The 23,673-nt window shown below is 41.0% G+C and overlaps 1 protein-coding gene and 1 pseudogene across 5 annotated transcripts; one reads left to right on the top strand and one right to left on the bottom strand.

The window, feature by feature from the left end:
* The first annotated feature begins 1,211 nt into the window (after positions 1-1,211).
* On the top strand, positions 1,212-23,622 carry spata13 (spermatogenesis associated 13). Of its 5 annotated transcripts, none has more exons than XM_028434189.1 (13): positions 1,212-1,655; positions 10,466-11,962; positions 13,894-14,373; positions 15,675-15,819; positions 15,979-16,112; positions 16,321-16,500; positions 17,998-18,177; positions 18,278-18,457; positions 18,548-18,780; positions 21,077-21,206; positions 21,318-21,693; positions 22,830-22,904; positions 23,013-23,622. In XM_028434189.1, exons 1-13 carry the CDS (start codon positions 1,647-1,649, stop codon positions 23,192-23,194), a joined length of 3,801 nt encoding a protein of 1,266 aa, XP_028289990.1. In that variant the 5' UTR covers positions 1,212-1,646; the 3' UTR covers positions 23,195-23,622. The 5 variants fall into 5 exon arrangements, with proteins under 5 accessions (XP_028289990.1, XP_028289991.1, XP_028289994.1 ...); XM_028434190.1 differs by lacking the exon at positions 1,212-1,655 and adding an exon at positions 8,365-8,454; XM_028434192.1 differs by lacking the exons at positions 1,212-1,655; positions 10,466-11,962 and adding exons at positions 13,064-13,197; positions 13,333-13,447.
* LOC114454597 (uncharacterized) lies at positions 16,916-17,033 on the bottom strand (annotated as a pseudogene).
* Positions 23,623-23,673: the final 51 nt, after the last annotated feature.

Raw genomic sequence — 23,673 nt, 5'->3', positions numbered from 1 at the left:
GTATTTTGTTGTCTGACATTAGTGGTTAGTAACATTCACTGAGGCTTTGTTCACCTGGTATTTAGGGTTTGGCCTGTAACACACATACCTATGCTATTTATTGTCTCTGCTTCCTTCAGTGACTTGGCAGGAGGAAGACAGGGTGACAACAACTGGAAGGCCCAGTCTGGTTTAGTCCTCTCTCATACAAAGGAAGTGTGGACGTGGATGATGCACCAAGCAGGTTGTGAAAAATATTTGGACTAAGCCAAGATAACTTTATCAATAACCCATTAAATTATTCTCAGTAGGTTTTCATTGAGGTTTGATGTTGGTTATAATCAGATTTTGACAGATTTTTAAGCAGTTTATCATTTGGAAAGTTAAGGTCTGAATGCCCTTTGCTTTTCTATATGTCTATATAAATCTACAATTATTGTTACATACAGATATCATAAATTCAATTGTAGATATCTAAAATTGTATTCTGAATAGTCAAAATTAAATTACTCATATGTCACCATAGGATTGTAACTAGTGAAAATTAGATTCTCACTGGTATTTCCTTTTATCAATAGTCAGGATTTAATAATAGATCTCATAAAAGTACTTTCCACTAGAAACAGACATACGGAATGCAATTGTTGATACATGAAATTGGAAAATACATTTCCACTAGTCACAATTGTCTTGTTTTTTTTTACATGTGTAAATTTAATTCAATATTTACATGAAATATTTTTTCTTAAAAATGAAAAAATATAATTACTGATATCTGATTAAATTAAAGATGTATATTGAAAAATGTATTTGAAACATGTCCACATTTTTTTTACCTAAAATTATCATTTTTACGTATCAAAATGTTATTTAGACAGGTCAAAATGTCATTCCCATTATTGATAACTAAAATTGATACCAGTAAGCCCCACTGATTAAATGTTATAACAGCTTCCATAGCCTTTGGCAGTATATATTTTTTGGATTATTATATAAATATTTTTTACACGAAATTCTTAAATGATTTCATATTTTTCTGGCGTGTAACAACATGTTTTGTAGCTTATCTTCTTCAATGAACAGCACTTGTAGTGGGGGCGTGGTTTTGTGTCATGAGGCTCAGACACTGACACGTGATTGGCTGTTCGTCTTGTGGTCACGCTGCGGTCACCCAGTTACCACAACACGAGCTCCTAGAAACCCCGCCCCCTTTGAACACTGCAACAAGTGCATTAATGATGCTCGTCGGGTCTAAGAAGTGTCTTCTAGCTGGAGTTACTGACGAAAATAACCGCCTACACTGAGTCACCTTGAGAATATGGCATCACTCCGCGATTATTTTGTGCTTGCTCGACTAATTTTGTGTTTTCTCGGCTGCCGAAAAGGAAATTAGACACCGCAGAGCTTGTGAAATTTGAAAGTTAATGAGTGAGCTAGCTGAAGTTGCTAACCGAGTGTGTGCGAAGAAGTGAGTCAGCCAGCCATTTGTCTCCGCATACTGCGGGTGAGTGTTAAGCACTGTAGGATCGAGATATTTATTTTTTTAATTTATTTAGAAAAAAAGCAATGTGAGACACTGAACGAATGGAAGTCACTGGGAATACGCCTGTGTCGCCACCATGGATAGATAAATAAACAGCTGTCGATGTGAGGAAACATCAGCCACAATGAACAGGGTACGTATTCTTATGAGCTCTTATACAACTTATAAAACACTTTGGGTTAAATGATTAATGTAAATGGTGGGTCGGATTACTGTTGCGGTGATTTCCCATGCCTCAAGTTTGACCATGGGGGGTTATTGTAATGCATTTCAGTCCTCGTTGTTATAGTGATGGTGGAGATGCCGGGTTGTGCAGGGGGAGGTGTGTGTGTGTGTGTGTGTGTGTGTGTGTGTGTGTGTGTGTGTGTGTGTGTGTGTGTGTGTGTGTGTGTGTGTGTGTGTGTGTGTGTGTGTGTGTGTGTGTGAGTGAGTGAGTGTGAGACCACGATGAGCTTTATAGCCAGATAAAGTTAATTAATGCGTATGTAAATAAGGAGTCTGATCTTCCTGTTCTTAAGTAAACTTGCCAACATGAGTGTAATCCTCTTGTTTTGGGTGTTCTGCTTTAGTTAATGCCGGTTTTAACTGACTGAACTATGCTAACAGAAGGACTGGGAGAAACCTCCAAATAAATACATGAGAATGTTCAGGGTCGTCAGTGCACATAGGCATGTATGTTAAAGGCAAAAGATCATGTAAACAAAGGCAAAGGTGCATAAACTGTCAGTCAGGCCATTGGCAACATGCAATTGTAAGGTGCTTGAATTTATCAGTTTTAATTCCCATTTTTAAGGGTCTCTAATACAACCACCAGGTTTATTATTGATGTAACACAACAAGCTTCTAACTGTTCTTATGAGCTGTTTTATTTTTGAAGTAGTATAGTAGTTGTATACTTTTATTTCAGCTGATTAACAAAAATAAAATCATTTAATACATAATAATATATAGGCCGTGGCTAGGGCAGGAGTGGCTACGCAGAGCCCCTCATTGGTCAGTTTAGGTCACGTGATAGGTGCACCACGTGACTTTAAGTTCCGTCATTTGTATTTTAGCTCATATTTATTTTTAGCTACCCTCCTAACCATTTTATTTTAGCCCGAACCCTAACTGTAACTCTATCTCTAACCCTAACTCTATCTCTAACCCTAAAATGTTTTATTTTTGTCAGAAATGTATTTTTAAAGGTTGAATTTGCTGTGTTAAAATGAAAAGAAAAAAAGTCAAATGTGAGCTTCAAACCCACATTAGCGGTGAGTGCGGCGCCTTAGACCACTCAACTATCCTGACATCGTGGTAACACAGGAACATTGCGCTTATGTAGAAAAGCTCCCGAAATGTATCTATAGTCCCGGTGGCTATGGCTATGTTTAACGTACCTCCAGACACTTTATAATATATAATACAACAGCTTTTGTTTTTTTGTTTTTGTTTTTTGTTTTTAAAAAAAGTGTAACAAAGTGCATTCTGCAGTGTTTACCTTCATCAGAAAAACTAGTCCAGTCAAGGGTTTTGATTCAACAAATTTCAGATATGTTTGTTGTTTTATTTTGACTGGTTTGTGACTGCATTTGATTATCTGACTAGACATCTGACACACACAAAGAGAAGAACGAAACCTTCGTGAGCAAAGCCCATGCATGTAGAACGACAACTTGATTCCAGTGACCTCCATTGCCACAAGTGTCGAAAATGAGTCCATGTAGACTGTGTAAAATAATAGATTGCTCTAAATTGTGACATCATTAATTTCATTGAAATTTTGCCATGCCAATTTTGGTACATATGTAATAAGTATATGGAAAATGACATTTCACTGTGGTAATTAAATGAAACAGCAGTTTAAAAACAAAATTATTACTTTTGTCACAGCCGTATGAAAACATGCTGAGGAATCAGAAGCTACAGACATCCTAAATATATGTATAGCTTCTGATTTTTCCAATGATTTACTCAATTCCATTCTGTTTCTGTTTCATCGGCTTACCATAATTTGATGTCAGTACTAACTGTTAAACTTCTCGAAATTATGTCAAATACGCTTAATGGGTTTAATGGAGTTACTTATTGGAATCAATTTCATATTTCTATGCTTCAGAAGTTCAAAGGAATTTCATGCTGAAACTACGCAAGATTAGGTAGCATAACATTTTGTGCTAGATTTAGCATGTCCGTTTGCTTCACTTTCTTGACATTCAGCCATGGGGAAAAATATTGTGAAAATGTGTAATATTGTTGTAAAGCATTTATAGCTATTTCCATTTCAGGAGTTAGGTTCCAGGAATTCTGCGGAGTATCTCAAGATTCTGGACGGGATTTGCATAGAGATAGAATAGCGTATCAATGCGTGATATTGTCCCAAAATAGACACATTCGGGTATTTTCCTTGTCATATCCATTTCAACATGATTTTATTTAAATACAAATTTAAAAATATAATGTAAATTATACCATTTTCCATTTCAGGAAGTGAGTTCCTGGATTTCAGTCTGTTTTTAGTGATCACCTGCATGGCTGCAAGAATTCTTTTATTATACTTTTTTTTACAGGGTTTTATTTTGCAGCAAGAAGGGGTGAGAGAAAAAGGTTGTTGTACAGCATCAATTTTGATGTGTTTGCTGGAGTTAGGTATAACGTTTGTCTGGCAATCCGGACAAGTATTTGTAAATTTTAATAAACCCTTCTTCATAATAGACCCTACAATGTTATTAAAGTTTATATGCATGTAAAGGCAAATGTGGCAAGATCTAGTTTCATACTCATTCACTGTTGTTAACATTCTCCTTGGGCCGGACTCTTTAGATTTTTAAACCAAAACTATCATTTCAACAGTAAAGCTAAAGAGCTTCAATATAATTGTACTCTTGAATACTTACAAGCTGAGGCACAATAGTAATTCATTGCTAGGAAATGGAGAATTGATGACACACAGCTTATCTTTAGTTTACAACTGTGTTCCTGAGAATTTGTGCTTGTAATGTTTGCATTTTGATGCAGCAGCCCTTCGGTTGGCGTGGCCTTTGCTGTCAGATGACACATTAGGGCTATTGACAGCGAAGCTTAACAATGTTTTGTCTCTGCAAGCAGTGGTGGATTCAATTTCTAGTTCGGGTAAGTATAAGTGGCTGCTGAGTTGTTAGTGGTGTCACTCCCTGGTTTGGCCCCAACCTGTGCTTCCCACGCTCTATAGAAATAGGCATGGTGTCTCCAATTCTCCTTCCTACTAGCAGATCAAAAGTGAAAAACTGGGGCATGAATAAAAATGATAGCTTTGTGTGCTAATTTGATCCCGACAGAGATATTGTAGTATTCAGTATATCCTGTTACTGTAATTATGTGGTTCTATTTCGTAATATTCGTTTCGATGTCTCACTTTGGGATATATGCACCCTGCGTCATATCCAGAAGACCTTTCTCATTCCGCTAATCTGATTGGCTGATGAAAGATGTATTCATCTGCCGCTGCTAGTCCCACTCACTATAAGTAGAGCGGGCGGAGGCTACATCGGCATTCTTACACCTCTTCCCGCTCTGGAAGCTTTCATCGCAGCAGCTCAACTGTCCAGAGGTGAACCCTACTTGGATTCTACCGCCGGGCGCTGTTGCTGTATCTTTTCCGTCAGAAGACTTCAGGTCAATCAGTGTTTTTCCCGGCTTTCACGCTCAGAATTACACTACTTTGACGCCTTCCACTGCCATCGAAAGCCGAAGGCTGACACCCGTCTTCATCTTGGCTCACCACTAACACTCAACACCCCCAACGGCTGTGGAGCGCCGGAACCAACACACCAGTTGGTGTGTTGTTGCCCTTCCGTTAGCTTAGCAACTAGCAGCCAACTTGTCAGTGCTAACTTGCTTCTCCCTCCTGCCTGCACACCGGCACAGAGAGGAGAATGGAGGGAAAGGCCCCACACACCAAGGGGGTTGGAGCACAGCCATGTCTGCTCAGGGTGCCTCGGGCTGGAACACGCCCAGCGGGCTCCTGCCTCCATCCAGTGGATGGCTGACACGGTGGGGAAGATGATGATGCTGCCCTGAACTCCTCACATCTGAGGAGGAAGAGGAAGACGACACCTTCATCACTTCGGCCCGGGCTGCATAGCTGACGTCGTCCGTTGCCTCTCGGGATGAAGACAAGGGGGGTACCCAGCCTATTAGGCTGTGCTTTGAGTGTTTTTGGGCCGACTCAAGACCCGGCCACGTGGTTTGAGATGTCTGTTGTCACCGACTTGTGCCTCCGTGTCAACGCTGCGCGGTCCAGGCTACAAGGAGAGCAATGGGGGCTAAAAAGAAGGATGACGAGGCTCTTTGCCTCTGTCTCCCTCGTAAAGTCCCAGCTCCATCCCCACCTGCGCGGCGCCAGGAGAAAAGCGTTCGCGCAGGTTGCTTTCCAGGGATTAAAGTTGCATAAACTATCTGTGCTCCGGCCCGTCCCTCTTAACAAGGCCGGTCCGGCTGGTCCAGGAATCCTTCGACCCCAGTTGTAGCTCTGTGTCCTCCGAGTGCACCACACCCAGGTCAGGGAGGAAAAGAGACCAACTGGATTGCTCCTCTCTTCGCTCGTATCGCAGCTGGGAGTTCCGCGCTCTCCGGCTCAACCTGCCTCGTCCCGTCGTCTCAGCACGGCTGTTCGGCTGGTCCAGGAAGCCTTCGGCCTTGGCTCCAGCTCCGCTGGCATGGCCCGCAAAGCGCACCCAGGCCAAAAAAAAGAAGAGAACCGCCTGACGCGCTATTCTGGCGACGCAGCTGGATGTTCTGATGTTCTCCAGCTCTGCTTGTTCTGCTTTCAAGCATGCACCTGAGGGTCCCCCCGCCTCCCCGCTACCACGGCTCGGTCCAAAGGCTACCAGGAAGAACAATCGTTTTCAATGGAGGTTTGGCTGTTGCCCCTCTAAAAAGTGTCCAAAAGCGCGTATACACACGGACACACACACATAGTTCACCATAAATAAAGTGTGCCCTCTGTCGCACCCAAGCCGAAGGCTGAGGGTGCTGCAGGTGAAACACAATAAAGAAAGCAGATTATGTCACCATAGGCAGCATGATGTCGACACCCGCTGTTTCCTCTCGGTGGGTGGGCTGTGCAAGCCTGTTTGCAGCTACCACATCCCATAGTGAGACATCAAAATTACTATTATGAAATATTTAAATAACCCCGGTTCTATGATGTAATATGAGTGAGATATCTCACAAAGACAACCCTTGTTGCTGGCAGAGCGAGAAGAGGTGCTTACAGAATGCAGATTTATCCTCCGCTCGCCCTACTTATAGTAGGTGGGACTAGCAGCGGCGGATGAATATGTCTTTCATCAGCCAATCAGATTGGCAGAATGAGAAAGGTCTTCTGGATATGACGCAGGGGGCGTATATCCCATAGTGAGACATCTCACTCATATTACATCATAGAACTGGGGTTATGTAAATAACCTAAAGTTTTAGGATGACCACAATAAAGTGAGAAACAGTTTAATGATTTTCCCTGCAGTCAAGCCTATCATGTTTAGGGAAGGGGCAATTCTGAAAATGAACTGAAAGGGCCCCACTACCTAGATTATTGACTGAGGGCGACCGTGGCTCAGGTGGTAGTGGGTCGTCTTCTGATCGAGAGGTTGGGGGTTCGATCCCAGTACCTGACTATGTGTCGAAGTGTCCTTGGGCAAGACACTGAACCTTAAGTTGCTCCCAGTGGTCGACTAGCGCATGGCAGTCCTGTCCCACTGGTGTGTGAATGTGAGAGTGAATGGGTGAATGAGCTGATATGTAAAGCGCTTTGAGACTGCTTCAGTGTGGTGATAAAGCGCTATATAAAATCAAGTCCATTTACCATTTACTGAAGGAGGCCCTAATAGCGCTTATATTATCCACACATCACTGCTTTAGCCAATCAATTTCCTTCAGCTGCTGCTTGCTGACACTTCAGGTCTCCACGTAGAGGCAGGTCAGAAGGTCAGCCGACAATTCTTACAACTCCAAGCATTTTTGCGTGAATGCTTACGTCAGCACTCGTATATTGCGATTGTCAAGTATTGCCTAAACCAGATGAAAGCTTACACAAGCATACATGAATGCTATGAATGTGTTCTCCTGTCGTCAACATACGTTTATCTAAGGTTTCACTAACTCTAGTTGCACACACTGATTTAGCTAATCAGCTAAACTTGCTTTTTGAAACAACGAGTGGGGCTGTTGTTTTAGTTCTTGCAGGAGAGAGGATCGGGTTCCTTGTAGCTTTGTCTCACAAACAGAAAAAGCAGCTCACAGTGGGATGATGATGTTAAGTTGCTCCAGGGTAGGTGACTGTAGAAAATTAACTTTCCTTTATAGTGATCTTCGTCATGTTTTTACTTTATTACTGCGTTCACTTTGTCCTAATTAGTTTTATCTCTGCCTTGGGAAGGATATTCATCTGCAGAGGTCACGTCTGGGCAGAGGGTCTCTTATTGCTTTGTATTAATTACTTCTTACATAAGAGGCTGTTTTCAGTTTTAAAACCAAACCGGAATATATTGCATACGCTTTCCCCTCTAGCGTCTGGAGACGTGGATGAATTCACATTCACTTGTCCATGACACCAGCTGATTGAATGCATATTTGGTGACCACATTTTTGTTTTTGGTTGTTGTATGTTGATGCATCTGGATGTAGGTTTACTCTTGTCTTTGGAGTGTAATCTGAAGATGGCTCCAGCTGGCTGTCCTGTGTGTGCGCGCGCATGTGTATGTATGTGTGTCTGTGGAGGAGGGTGCTCCTCCCTGAGCTCCTAATTAACTCTGAACTGGGGCCCCAGTGCACCGCTCCCATCCACAGATTAGTAAGAGGAAGCCAGAGAGCAGCAGCGTTTTTGGTACACAGGCAGAACTGATGTTATGGGAAAATCTCAACTCCCGAGAGCGATGTGCAACCTCGGGCAGTAGGGCGTAGTGATAACATACGTAAGTAATATTTCAATGAATAATAAGCGTTACTGCTGGCAAATTTGGGATTATGGTTTATTTTTTGTTCTTTTAAAGAAAAGTAGTGAAAAGAAACGCCTAGATTTTGGATATGTGATATGATTCATGGCATCCTAAATCTGTTAAAGGTCTTTTAGTTTTTTCAATTAGTCATCTAATGTAGTTTACTGTCTATAAGTGTGTAATTCATTTTTACTTATCACACAAAGGCCAAAAATAACGCCCAACTGTTCAGTGTGTTGTTGCTTTGGTACAGTTTGAGTTTCCCTGCACATTGAATGCTTTTTGGATGAGGTCAATTGAATACAGGATCAATTTCTACAGAACTGTTGCTAAAGACATGTTTTGTAACCCCCATAAAGCAGTAATAAATGTTAATAGGCACTGGCAGCTCATTACAAAATGTTTGACAAGAAAATAAGTCAAATGTTACATTCTTCTTTTTTGATGATGATTTGTTTTCCTTTGAAAATGCAGTGACAACCATAAAACTATACCCTGTGTTTAAATACTCTGTGTTAATACCTGTACCTCCCACCTCAGCGTACTTGCACACACTCGCATATTTACTGTTTACTTTAACATCCTGTGTTATCACCATGTGACACGGTAACTACATGTGTCAGCCTGACTCTAACAATGCTGCCAAATGTGAGTCAGTGCCAGGCTGTCTGGGACAGTTTGGCACCCTCTGCTGGGTAGGGTGAAGGCCTCTAAGTGATGGACTATTGGTTAAATGGCTGATTATAACTAAAATATGACTCTTTTTTTATTCTATGTGCCTGAAATATACATTTAAAACACTTATCTGGGTTTTTTCCAGCTGCTACTTAAATCCTTCATCACTGTGAAGAAGAAAGCACAAGAAAACAATTCATCCAGCTCTGAACACAGCACATTTTTCACAAGGGTGTTTATTGTCTGTCAGCAGCGGTGCTTGGCAGCGGTGGCCTCGTGTTTACATAATGGTTTGGTCTGATGGAGCACGCTGCTTGAAGTGACAGCAGATTCCACAGAGAAGTTGACTGAGAAAGCTCATCTGCTCTCTGTGAGGGGTGAGAAATAAGGGAGGGATCCACAATCCCTGCATCTCCCTCAATGTGCACATAAGGATAACTGTATTCTTTCTAAATCTGAGAAAATGATTCATACTAAATCACTAATTTCCAATGCATTAGCAACATTATTGGTATGGTCTCTATCAATTAGGGTTAAACAACTGTTATTATGGTTGTTAAAATTGAATATCATTGTGACTTCACAAAATGTCTGTAATCAACCTTTTTTTTAAAAAAACAAAAAAAACAAATTGCTTTACAACTATTATTCTAAGTACTGTCACATTCAAGCAAAAAAAGATATTTTCATAATTGTTGTGAATTTCTTTAGATGTCATTAAATGAAATGCATTCTATTTTGTAAGTTACAAGTTTTGCTCTTGCAGGCTATGAAATCAGCACAATTTGTCTCTTTTCAGCATCACCTCATTTTCTATGTAATCTGGGTGAAAAGGAGGCAATTTATTGCATTAATCACAATGGATTAGCAAATTTCATTGCTTAGTCATGCTCGAAACTCCCAACTTCAAAGCCTCAATGGCATTAACCACACGCACACACACGCGCGCACACACACACACACACACACACACACACACACACATACACAAACAAAGATTGAACATAGCACCACCAACATCTCCCCAGCCAGGGCCTCAGCTCTCCTTGGACATTGAAATACAGCACCAAGGACAAATAAGTGTAGTGTTCTCAGTGAAATGGACCCTGTATATACTGACTGTACTGTAACCTCTGTGCTTTTATCTTTTATATGCCCTATCCTTGTTTCTTTGAACAATATAAATGTACATGATAAATACTCAATTTGTGATTTTTAGTCTTTGATCACTATTTTTGTTTTGTTAATGGCAGTTTTCTTGTTGAAAAAGTAACCTTTTTAGTGATAACATGTACTTCTGTTTATTTTTCAGACTGAACTGAAGGACACAGTTCTGTCTACAAGTGAAGACCCTTTCCCGGACCTTCAGAGCCAAACAGCTGACCCGCTGATCCGGAGCAGACCCCTCAGTGATATCTATCCTTTTAAGAGCCACTCTGAGAGGAGTTCACTCCCATGTCTGTTGTCTGGAGGTACTCAGGTACAGCCAATGAGTGCCGGGCTTCACCCTAATGAGAGCAAATCAAATGGCATCAAGCCCTCAGCCTGGTCTAACGGTGTTATAGGTCAACCTGAGGGAAAGCCTTATTCCTCAAGGATCATGAGGCTTTTCTCTAACTCGAAGAAGAGTTCCATCTCAGATGCTGATGGACCAGCCATGGCACAGAGTAGCGACGGCAGTGAGAGCCCACAGTCCTGGTCTGGACTTTCGGGGCTGGGTGTTGTGGACTCCTTTAAAAAACTACGGTCTTCTGTTCTTCAGGGTATCCAGAGCAGGGGGGCATCAGGTCATAACGGAGACTATGACCCCTCATCAAATCATGAAACAGCAAATGATGCTAAGATACCAAATCATCTAAATTCTACAGAGGGATCCTATCCATCTAATGAAAACTTTCCCAGCCAAAAGCTGCCTACAAGGAGTCATTATGGCTCAGACATTGAGGACTACAGTGATGAGGACAACGATGGAGACAGTCTTAACCGCGGCTCCAGATTTTCCAGGAGCATCAGGAGAGCTTACGGAGCAGGACGCATCTCTTTATTTGACACTGGGAATGTTAGAAAAATAGGAAATAACTTAAAAGAAACTACAGACGAGGTACATGAAGTTGATCACCAAACAGAAAACCAGATTGAAAACACAAATGAGAAACTGTTTGGCCGGCTGAGTAAAAGTGCGGAAAATCTTTTATATAGGACAAATTTTAAAAAAGCTCCACCTGTAGATTCTGCACCCCCACTGGAGCATTCCCAAAGGACTAGCACATCAAACGGTGGGTCATATATACAAAGGACCACCAGCGCCTCCTCAGCAGACTTTTGCGGCCACTATAGCACCCGCTTCAGGTGCCCTGAGAAGAACAGGGTTCCAATGCTGAAGCTTAGCATGACAGACCTCACTGTCAAACGGAGACACAATCCCTCCCCCAGCCCCACCTCTCCCTGTCCCATGTCACCCACAACCCTTCTCCATGACAACTACTCCCGCCGTGCGCCTTGCCTGCAAACCAACGAACGACAGCGCCGGCCTTTGCCTGTCATGGCTCAGGCCGTGTGCGTTGAGTCAACTCTTCGGGTCCATCCCCAGCTTGAACACATAATTCGCTCAGAGCCACATCAGGTTGTAATCAGCGCGTTTCACCCTAAGCCCCCAGAGACAGGGGAGCAGGCATCACCTGGTATCCCCGCCCATTATGAGTGGCTGAGGGGTGCCTCAACGAGTGATTGTAAGCAGATGGAAGAATATGATTCATCGCCATGCAGCCAAAGATGTTCTACACTGTCCGAGGGGAACTCACTAAGCGAGGTGAGGCAGCAATTAAGATGAGCATAATATTGATCATCATCATGAGAAATACCTGCATTATACTAGTATATAGACTTCATGGTCATCAGTGTGTATGTGGTGATATCACTTTGTTGTTGCTTCATGACACAGGAAGCTACAGATAATCTACAACCAGGCTGTCAAACGCATTTTTCACTTAGAGGCCAAAAATGGTCAAACAGTTTGCACTTTCACATATAACTAATATAAACAAGGCACCGACAATATCCAAGCAATAAATGACAGATGTCAGTTCCTGCGAGAGCTCCACTTCAAAATATCTCGATTTTGTGACAGCTTTTTCTGTAATTATGTGAGAAATTGTAGAATTGTATAAAAAATTAGAGTTCTTTTGACAATTTGTGACTGTCATGTGATATACACACAGGGAAATGGTCAGCCCCTGCAAATATTCTGTCGTTTCAATGAATTTATGAACTTAGTGGAACGGAGATATCTACTCCTGAATTGATTTGTCATTTACACAGTGATAAATGCTTTCTTTCTTGTTTTTACTTTCTACAGTTTACTAATTTGAATGCTCTAAAGGGTCAAGTTTGAGCTTGAGTTTAACACGTGTGTTTTATGACACAAAAGTTATGTAAAGCGAAGTTGACTTCTATCTAAATGGTCTTTTTTTTTTTTCAAAAGATAACAAACAGCTTACATGTTGATTAAATAAACACTGGAGTATTCAGAAGAATCACTAAATGGTGGAAAAATTTAAACAAGTCTTTGGAAATATCTAAACTCTAAGTGGAATATGCGACTTAATTCTAGTGAATAAGGACACCATGCAGACCTGTGTGTATCCACACAGTGTATGTATGTTCAAATATTAAGTGTAAGTAGTTCCAAGTCCTCCGTAGTTGTTGCGTGATCAAATAAAAGTGGCGTCGTCCTAATGTTGATTCAGCTTCGTATTCCAGTCAGCTGTGTTTAAATCCTGACGGCTGCAGTCACAGAGTCACATGTTGAAGCCGACTGTTTGCTGCTACCAGGCACGCTGAAGGAGCAGGCAGAGTTAATGATTAGGCTTTTGTTTATGATTAGTAGCCCCTTTGCGCAAAACTGCTCCGTAGTCCAGTTTGTGTGGGAGGGCTGGAGGCTATGAGCAAGTACAGCCCTTACTTCTACTCCTTCCCATGAGATGTAGCGGATCAATGTCCACCACCATGAACATTGGTCCCAGACGGTTAAGAGCACAACTACCGGTAGGTCTACGGCACCACAACACGTCATTTCACCCTGATGTGTTCAACTTAAAGGAGCGACAGGAAAATCCTTTTTTTGTTTTTTATTTATTTATTGTTCCCGGTTACTCTGTTTGGTCTCAAATATTTTTTAAGACGTGGTCTCAGGATTGCAGACTGCACTGTTTGTTATTCCACAATGGTTCTCGCCCACTGCGTGCCTTTCCAGTGCATATGCCGGGGTCCAGACGCAGATCATGAAAAGCAAGGGGTGAGGCTTAGTTTTTTACTTCCTACTTCAAGATTTTGAGCTGTAGTTTTCCTTTTGAGTAGAACCTGGACTGTATTTAATTGTAAGTGCACAATTTATTAGTGAAATGTTCATGTAGTTTTTGTAGCTATTGTTGCTTAAACCAGATAAGCACAGCATTTGTTGTGTTAAATATATAAAAACACAAGCTGTGCGAGCCAGAATCCGCTCAAAGTTTACACCGGTTTCTCACGGGGATCCTGATAACGTTCTTGGAAATAGTTTGTGACTCAACTCTGTTGTCGTTAGAGTTTTATGACTTGTACCATTTCACTCTGTTTCTCATTGACAGATGTTCCTATTTGCAAACATTATGTTCTGCGTGTCTGCTCTTTGCAGGTTCCTGAACATCATGCTCATCCTTAACAATGCCGAATTAATTCTGGACATTTCCATTTGATCCACAGGTGTCAACAGACCAACAACAAAGAGCAGAAGCACTTTTTCAACTAGTTGATGGTTCACCAACTGCCAGTTACACGCCACACAGCTCTCCGACAAGTCTCTCCCAATCACCGGTTTTACCAACGTCGCCCACAGATGCAGCATCACCAACCACAGACACAATGGGCGTCAAGCCCAGACAGAGAGGCGGGCGTCCCAAAGTGCGTCCTATCTCTGACTACGGGCAGTTGTTTTCAATAAAACATTCAATCCCAGAGGAAGTCGCAACACAGCAAGCCGAGGAAAGGCCAGCACCTGCACTGCTACATAAAGACTGCACTCTGGGTGATTCGTTTGGGGCAGAAGTGAGCCCTGAAAGATGTAGCCCGAACGGTGATGTTTTGGGCAAGAAGCAGAGGCCAGTCTCAGTGATTGGAGCGGTGGATCTGTACAAATGTCTGGACCCTCCTGATGCTCAATTAAGAGAAGACCGCGTTCCTTCTGTAAGCTTTGATCCACCTACATCTTTAATTTTTCCTATTACAATATGCATTCTTTAAACCAGTGATTCCCAACCAGGGGTACTTGTACCCCTAGAGGTACAGGAACACATTGCAGGGGGTAATGGGAAACTTAATCAATTAATTTAAAAATACTAGGAAAATGGTCCGAGCTGCTTTTTAACCTTTTTTTTAAACAAATTTACCACAAACTAACAGTAATATTCCTCAATAAAATACTGTCCTTTCTTGAGATTTGTTGAAAAAGCATTGATTTATACCGTAGAGGACATTTAATCACACTTCTGACATTAGAAGACAATAATTAGTTAGTTATATTTTACAAAGAAGACATTATTTACTTCGAAATGAGGTAATCACATGAATTTTTTTTTATGCACTTAGTTTTTTGAGTTTGTGGATTAAGTCTTAGGGCAACACTTGTTAAGACACAGAAAGGAGTTCAGGAGAGCTCACTAAATACACCAATCAGACAGCATATGAAGTTGAGGGGAGGGACTTATAATACAAAGAGGGGGTGCACATGATTTCACAAAAAGGCAAAGGGGCTACATGGGAGAAAAAAGGTTGGGAACCCCTGCTCTAAGCCATGAGTGACAAACTCATTTTAGTTCAGGGGCCAAATATGGACCAGTTTGATCTCAAGTGAGCCACAGATTGTAGTCGGGTAAACAAGCAATTTCAACATTAATATGCCCCATTTGCAAAGTATGGAAGGCACAAACAATATCTAAGCAATAATCCAACGTTAAACTTCAATTTACTTCAATTTTCTTGATTTTGTGACCAATTTATTTTATTTTTAATTTAGGTATATTTTGCTGAATGATTTCAAGAAAATTGCAGTATTTTGGAAAAACAAAAAAAAACTTTTAATAATTTGAGATTAAAAACTGCTGCATTAATGTGATATAGGCACAGGAAAACTGGCAAATATTGTGGAGTTTCATTGAATTTGTCTATTTGGAGGGGCTGAGATATCTACAACTGCATTATTTGATCATTTACACAGTGAATACATTTCCTGTTGACAGAATTAGATGCTCTAAAGGACCAGAATGGATTAAAATTATTTGAGAGAAAATGCTAGAAAAAAATAATTAAAGGACAAAAATCACAGTTATGTTTTCAACACATTAAACAGCCATAAAAAAGGTGGAGGAGAAGTTGAGGTTGTAGACTGGGTTATCTCTGTGGGACTCTTTCTCTTCAGGTATTCCATTTAAGTCTGAGAAAGTGAGCTCCTAATCCTAGGAATTTCTTCCCTCTTGTTCTGTCTGCAGCCCTTGTCGCGACCACCCATCCCCTCCCACCAGGTGCCCCCCTACAGGGCCGTGTCTGCCAGGTTTCGCCCGTCCACCCTCTCCCAAAGTACCCCTATTGGTTTGGACCGAGTCGGAAGGCGTAAACTTCACAGAGTTCTCAGTGGTGAGAACCGGGCTTGTGTCTGTGTTCCAAGAAATCCCTCTATGGGAAAAATGGGCTTGAGGAATGTCAATATGTTGTTGTTTTGGGGTCAGGTGTGGGTGCGCCTGCATCTGCAGCTTGTTTGTGATCCGTACAGCTTAGTGTGTGTTCTTGTCTCAGACGGGGCCTCGGAGTGTTCTGCAACAATTGATGATAGCGTAAGTGAGGAAGAGGAGGAGGACGGCAGCTTTGACGAGCTCACTGACGTCACGCCTTACCTCCAGCCTGGTGTGGAGCTCTCTGTGCTGATCGAGGTAAAGCCAAGAAGGGAAACAACATGTTTTTGTGCACGCTAACATCTGCAGAAAATGTGCAATGAAAAAGTGTTTTATTGGTGTGTGTGTGCAGGATGTTTGGCTGTAGTATCCACAAGTAGAAACATAATCTTGCATGTTGGACATGGGCTTAGCCTTCGTGTAATTATATCTTTATCTTATCTGTGTGTGTTTGTGTGCTATGTAGTGTATAAGCTCCGGCCACACAGTGTATGCTGAGGCTCTCTGGGACCATGTGACCATGGAGGAGCAGGAGCTGGCCTTCAAGGCGGGAGATGTTATCCGTGTCCTGGATGCCTCGCATAAGGACTGGTGGTGGGGCAGGGGGGCTGACAAGGAAGCCTGGTTTCCCTCCAGCTTCGTAAGAGTAAGTGGGCTTCCTGACCCATGTGCATGTTATGTTATCATACTTGCAGAAAGGACTCACTAACTGGTTTAGTGCCAAACCAGCAGCCCCAGTCTAAACTGTGTGTGCATCCAGTCAGATCTTAGACATGTATTTGGTTTCTATTGTGAAGAAACCAGATTTGCTGCTCAGTAGGGTGTGTGTTGCCAGGAATCTGACGATAGAATACAAGTCACAATTTGCCTGTTTCAATACGATATATCCCGATACTAAACAATATTATATACAGTACATCACAATATATGGTGCACTATGGCAGCCCCGCTTCTCTCCGACCACCACCAACACTCACTCACTCACTACATTCATACAAGCAGGGTGGGTGAAGTGTCTTGCCCAAGGACACAATGACAGATACCATTGGAGCGACTGTCCCCCACAGTGGCCCCTGGAATTCTCAGTGGTCTCCCATCCAACTACTAACCAGGCCCAGACTTGCTTAGCTTCCGAGATCTAACGAGATCGGGCAATGACAGGCTTGTATGGCCACAGGGCAGCTGTGGCTACAATAGTAGCTTACCACCACTAAGTGTGGCATGAAAGAATAATGCCTTAATTCTGTAAAGTGCTTTGAGTGTCTATATTAAAGCACTATATAAAATCCAATGCATTATTATTTTTATTATTATTGTATCACTAATTACAAATTTCACCTTTACAAGTACAAAATGGTATGAAATACAAATTATTTTTTAACTTGCGAGAACAAATAAATGGTAACTAACTGTAATTCAAGTACCAATATCAAAAACAAGTGGTATGTTTATCAAAATTCTGATTCTATTAAGTTTTTAAATTCTGAAAAAAAAAGTAACCACATACATCTATAAAAGTGCCCAGTATGTTTTATGAAAATAAAGTGCTATCAACTTCCAAGCTAAAATGCATTGAGGAGTTTAACAAGGTTTGATGTGGTTCACTGACACCTAGTGACTGGGCGTTTACGTGCTATATATATATGTTTGCGCTATTAAATGTTTTTATTCATTAAAAGAACATGATTAATAAAATCACTTTGGACATTTTTGGATCAGAACGATAATCGCGCGGGGCAATATCAGTCTGAACTAAACAGGCTGCTGTAACCATGGTGACATACATGACAGGTCGGCTTGTGCTATTTAATTGGTAGTTGATGAATCAATGCTGTTGAACAGAAGCTGGTTAAACGTGCTGCTATTGTTTACAGCAGTAGTTGTAGACCTGACCTACAAAAATCAACCAAACAACAAGTCTTTTGTAGGTAAAGTAGCTCTTATTGGATCATGAGTTCATTTGCCAATAAGCTTCTCATAAGCTTCACAATCTTTCACACAAAATCGCACAACTGTGTCAGAAACCTCGGTATTTTTTGTAAATTTTTTAAATCAGGCTATATTCGAGAAGGTTTCTTAACAATTTTTCTATCAGACTTAATTTCCTGGAGGTTTATTAGTGTGTCCTGGAAATGTGTTACAGGTTCGTGTGAACCAGGAAGACTCTGGAGCCGAAAGTGTGGAGAGTGTAGCAGACCAGGAGGATCCATCTCCCAGGGAGGCACACAGCACTCAGCACAAGGAACAGATGAGAACCAACGTGGTTCAGGAAATAATGAACACTGAGCGTATCTATATTAAACACCTCAGAGACATCTGTGAGGTATGAGCTGCAGCTGTTCCAACCATGCTGTGTACTACTATCTGTTGGCCAGTCTTTGAACAGTATTATTTAGCGTTGTCTAATTTTCCTCATGTTTTAGGGTTACATCCGCCAGTGCCGGAAACACCCAGACATGTTCACTGAAATGCAGTTGAAGACAATCTTCAGCAATATTGAAGACATATACAAGTTTCAGCGGCAGTTCCTCAAAGAGCTGGAGAAGAAGTACAACAAGGAGCAGCCACATCTTAGTGAAATAGGCTCCTGCTTTCTTCTACAGGTAGCGATCACTGATTTAACTTGTCCACTTATATTTTGCTCACTCACTGCCATTGACCTGTTTTAAATACGGGTTTTTTTGTTTTCTCAGGGTGAGGGTTTCTCCATCTACTCCGAGTACTGTAATACTCATCCTGTGGCCTGTGCTGAGCTGCAGCGTCTCATGAAGCTGGGGAAATACAAGCATTTCTTCGAGGCCTGCAGACTTCTCCAGCAGATGATTGACATTTCCATCGCTGGTTTCCTGCTCACGCCTGTTCAGAAGATCTGTAAATACCCTCTGCAGCTGGGAGAGCTGCTCAAGTACACACCCAAGGACCACAGGTACACAATTGTCTTCTCTCACAACTATTCCTACCAACTGAGTGTTTTATGTTTTGGACACAGTATCAATAACTACCAATTATTTTATACACACTTGCAAAAGAAATTTTTCTTCTCATTGTAGTTCTCTTGGTTAAACAATGCTTATAATTCTGTCTTCATCGCTCTTTTATGCATTATATTGAACTAATTCAGTAGGTTGCACTATGACCACCTGTGTAATATTATATAATTCATTTTTTGTACAATATCAACCTTTTATACTGTATTATAACTTTAAGCTGCTAGAGAGTATGATTTTCTTATCAGAAAAAATCGAGAGTAGGCCTCATAGAACAATAAAAATCTCCACTCAAAATTTTCTCATTGAATTTGTTGGAAAAGTTTTGCACATTGCATTGTGGGATATGGTGTCCCGTAGACGGAGCCATTGAAGTGTTTTTACTTCACTTTTATTACAATTTCTTGTGTTTACCCCAAAAACTATTCCAAAGTGACTCCCCAACACATTTCTGGTGTTTCCATGGATTGAAAGTTGTGGTATAACAATGATGGCTGTTATTTCGGTGACTGACAGAGAGCGATCTAAATCCGGCTGAAATTTAATGAGGAGAATTCTGGCAACAAACTAGAACAAAAATAAATGGAAATGGTAAATGGACTTGATTTTATATAGCGCTTTATCCCCACACTTAAGCAGTCTCAAAGCGCTTTACATATCAGCGCATTCACCCATTCACTCTCACATTCACACACCAGTGGGACAGGACTGCCATGCAAGGCGCTAGTCGACCACTGGGAGCAACTTAGGGTTCAGTGTCTTGCCCAAGGACACTTCGACACATAGTCAGGTACTGGGATCGAACCCCCAACCTCTCAATCAGAAGACGACCCACTACCACCTGAGCCACGGTCGCCCTATAGTGAACTACTGTCCCCCTTTTGTGGAAAAGAAACACGAGAAATCACAAGAATGAAGTAAAAACAAACAAACTTTTAAGCCGCATAATTACATCTTTTATTTAAGCAAATTATCTTCAATGTATGGATCAATGAGGCCTACATTATCTCTTCATCTGATTAAACAAGTTTATCTCCAGCAGCTTTAATATTATTTCCTATCATGATTAGGGATGTGCATCGTTAACCGGTTTCGTTTGGAAACCGGTTCTTAGTCACACGATTCTTGGAATCGCTAAGAAAAACCCTTTACGATTCTGCTATCAATTCTTCCCGGGCTGCGCCGCCACTCTAAACAAACGTACCCCACTCTCTTTGCGATGACTTCACGTTACACACACAAGCTGCTGCAGAGCAGAAGTGAGCTGAGCTTCTATATGCGATGCACTGTGGAGAAATGTCGTCCCGGCAAAAACAATCTCACATCTGTCTGCATTTCACAAAGAAGGATGACACCTCGGGAATCGTCACCTGTAATTCCTGCAAGAGGGATCAGTGCGCCAAAGGTGGCAACACAACCAGTATGTCCAAACATTTGGCCACACAACACATCATTACACTCAAGCAATGTCGTGTCTTTGATGCACTTAGCAGCACCAGTGCTAGCACTAGCACAGCAGGTAAAAATAAACAACTGGCTAACGTTGTGTGCTAATGATAAAAATTAGGTTAATAAGCCTTTTCACATGCGCGACCTACAGGGTCATAGGTCGAGAGGGATAAAAACGTCAACAAGCTTGTTCCCGCTGTTGATATTTCCAACCTAACGTGTTTGTGATTTTATTCCAGAGGTTTTTAGTGTTTTAATCATGTTTATATTATTAATATCACACATATTCAGACTCAAGAGTTCCTTGTTTGTTGTTCCTCTTGTTCCTCTATGGAATTATCCTAAGCCAATAGCCGCTTGACTTGTGGGACTCATTTTACTCATTTGAGTGTTGTTTATTCTCAGCAGTGAATAATTAAGATTTATATTAATAAACTTGATATTTATTTTAATAAACCAGGTTTTATTATTTTCTGTACTCATGTACTAGTTGTTTTTCAGCCTATTTGGGAATTGATAAGATAATTGATTTAAAAAAAACTGATCGGTAAGCAGGAATCGATAAAGCATCGGAGTCTCTAAATTCCTATCAATATACATCCCTATACATCATTATGCACCGTTTATTCTGAGGCTTTCTATCAGTACTAGCGTTAAGTTTATATTACGCTACATCTATGTGTGTATTATGTGATATTAATTGAGGAATCCTTGATTTATCTTAATTAGTATGACGTTGTAGGAGAGTAAGCTTATCAAGTTTATCATCCATGTCTTTTAACACAGTGACCACAGTGGAGTGAGCCAAGCATATAAAGCTATGAAAAATGTAGCCAGTCTGATAAATGAAAGGAAGCGACGACTGGAGAGCATCGACACCATTGCTCACTGGCAGGTTTCCATTTTGCACTGGGAGGTGAGGACGAATGGAGGATTCATTTTCTCCAGTTAATATGTGTATATATATGTATAAACAATGTAGCGTTTCCATTTAAATCTTTCACATGTTCCTGTAAACTCATTTCAGGGCCCGGATGTACTTGAACGCAGCTCAGAGCTAATCTACTCCGGCGAGATGACGCGAATCGTCCGTCAAGGCAAAATGCAGCAGCGGAGCTTCTTTCTGTTTGACCACCAGCTGGTTTTCTGTAAAAAAGACGTCCTGCGTAGAGACTTGCTTCACTATCGTGGAACGCTGGACATGGACCTCACGGAGGTGTTGGACGTGGCTGATGGGCGGGACCCAGACCTGGGCCTGACCCTGAAGAATGCCCTGCGTCTGCGCCACGCCTCCACTCTGGAGTTCATGTGCATGCTCTGCTGCAGGAAGGCAGAGGACAAGCAGCGGTGGTTAGAGGCCTTTGAAAAGGAGAGACGGCGAGTTAAGGAGGACAGAGAGATGGGTGAGTCCAGCTGTGGATGGATGTCACCCAGGGTTGGGGTAAAATATAGTTGTAACCGTGTAACTGATAAATAATTACAATGATGGTGTGATTATAATTTTAATTTAAAAAATTTGTTGCTTTTGTAATTGTAATTAAATTGTAAAGTGAAAATTGCAAAACTGGGAACCATGTTACAGTTCTACACATACTGTATGTAGTTAACAATTATTAAAATGTGTTTCAGATCAAGCTTTCCTACATTTTAGCATTTAAAAAATAAAATAAAATTTGTAGTTGAGGGGTATACTGACAGAAAAAAGGGCTCAAACATCCACACCAAAAATATTAATACCAATATTTTCATTTATTAGGAAGCCTAACAAGGTAACCAAGAGATGAGAAACATATTAGATTGTAGATGATATTTTTTTGTGTATTTTACAGCTGATTTAAAACATGGGTCAAACTGACCCGTTATCATAAGAGATGCTAACAGAAAGCTAACACAATAGGAAGGCTAACTTTTATGAGGTTATTTATTTCGGGCTCAGTAATTGTGATTAATTGTAATTTAATATTCGTGATTGAAAACATAATTGCAATCGACTTTCTGAGGATACAAAATTATTGTAATTTATTTGAAATTGGGAAAAATGCTGGTCACTGGAATCGTAATTTGGGTTGTAATTAGGGATGTTTTGATACAACTTTTTCACTTCCGATACGATGCCGATATTGCAGTCTCGAGTATTGGCCGATACCGAACCGATATGATATCAGCACGAATCATACTTACTTTTATGACTTATTTTGTCGTGTGGAATGTTAGAAAAGGTTTGATCAAGTGATGTTACCCAAACAGAGAACAATAGTCAGCAATAGTAGATATGAGAAAAACTGACCCATTTATTATTAACCAATTGGTTACATACATTTTAACCTTCAACATAATATCTACAGTATTTTACAATTGAATAAATATAATATAATATATATCGGAGATTTTAGAAGAAATTCCAATAAAATCCAATATTCGTTTTCTGGCTGATATCGAACCGATATTAGATATCTTCAGATCGGGACACCACTAGTTGTAATTGAACATGGATAATTGAAGACGGAATTGTAATTGTATTGTTTGTGTCTTTTGGCAGGAATTGATATTAGTGAGGAGCAAAGAAAACAGGCCATTGTTAATGCTAGAAGAGCCAAACAGGGGAAGATCAAAAGTAAGATCTGCATTTCTCCTCACGTTTGTTTATTTCCTTTTTTTCTATCTCATTTACTCCACTTTAGTCCATTCATGCAAAATGTTTTTTTTTTTATTTACATTATAGCTATTGCTTACTCAAGCTCTGTCCCTCCTCACCACCAAAACCTTCACCCACTACACCAGCGTCACATCACCATTCCAACCAGCGTGCCTCAGCAGCAGGTCTTCTCCCTGGCCGAGCCTCCAAAACGAAAGCCTTACCACATGCTGTACAGCATTACCCGCAATGCCTTTTTCAGGAAATAAGGCTCCACCTTCTTTCTTTCTCTGCTCAAACCCTGTAAAGGTCTTAGTCAACACTTTTCTCTGTGTTTTTCTGTCTTTGAATGTGTCGTGTGTCTGTGTTTGTCAGTCTTTGTCGCATTTTAAAAATCAGTGCCTCCAACTCAGAAAGGTCACTACAGAAGTGTTAAGTGTGTTTAAAATGCTGCTTATTGAAAAGACTCTTCGCTCTGACTAATTCCAACTGGAAAATGTTTGAAGTTTGATTCTGACAACGATTTATTTCTTTTTAAATTGAGCAACATGGTTTTAGTGTGTTTCACAGAGGCTGGACCCTTTTTTGTTGTTGTTTGTTGTGAGTCTGTAAGCTGGCATCGACCAGCCAGAGAGTAAATGATGTTACCTTTTCATCCATCGTGTTAACACTGTAAATAAAAACTTGTCCAAGCACATATAATGAGGATTCTGTTATCGCTGCTTTTTCTGTGTTTAATTCATCCATG

This window comes from Gouania willdenowi, chromosome 20 (assembly GCF_900634775.1).
Source record: "Gouania willdenowi chromosome 20, fGouWil2.1, whole genome shotgun sequence".
Lineage (NCBI taxonomy): Eukaryota > Metazoa > Chordata > Actinopteri > Blenniiformes > Gobiesocidae > Gouania > Gouania willdenowi.
Note: the sequence above shows the minus strand (reverse complement) of the source record. Positions and strands in the feature narration are given on the sequence as shown.

What these genes read in the sequence shown, in the direction of transcription:
- spata13 (XM_028434189.1), top strand. An exon ending in ACTTCACAGAGTTCTCAGTG is followed by an intron (nt 15,820 to 15,978) that starts GTGAGAACCGGG and finishes TTCTTGTCTCAG; the next exon opens with ACGGGGCCTCGGAGTGTTCT. An exon ending in GCTCCTGCTTTCTTCTACAG is followed by an intron (nt 18,458 to 18,547) that starts GTAGCGATCACT and finishes TTGTTTTCTCAG; the next exon opens with GGTGAGGGTTTCTCCATCTA.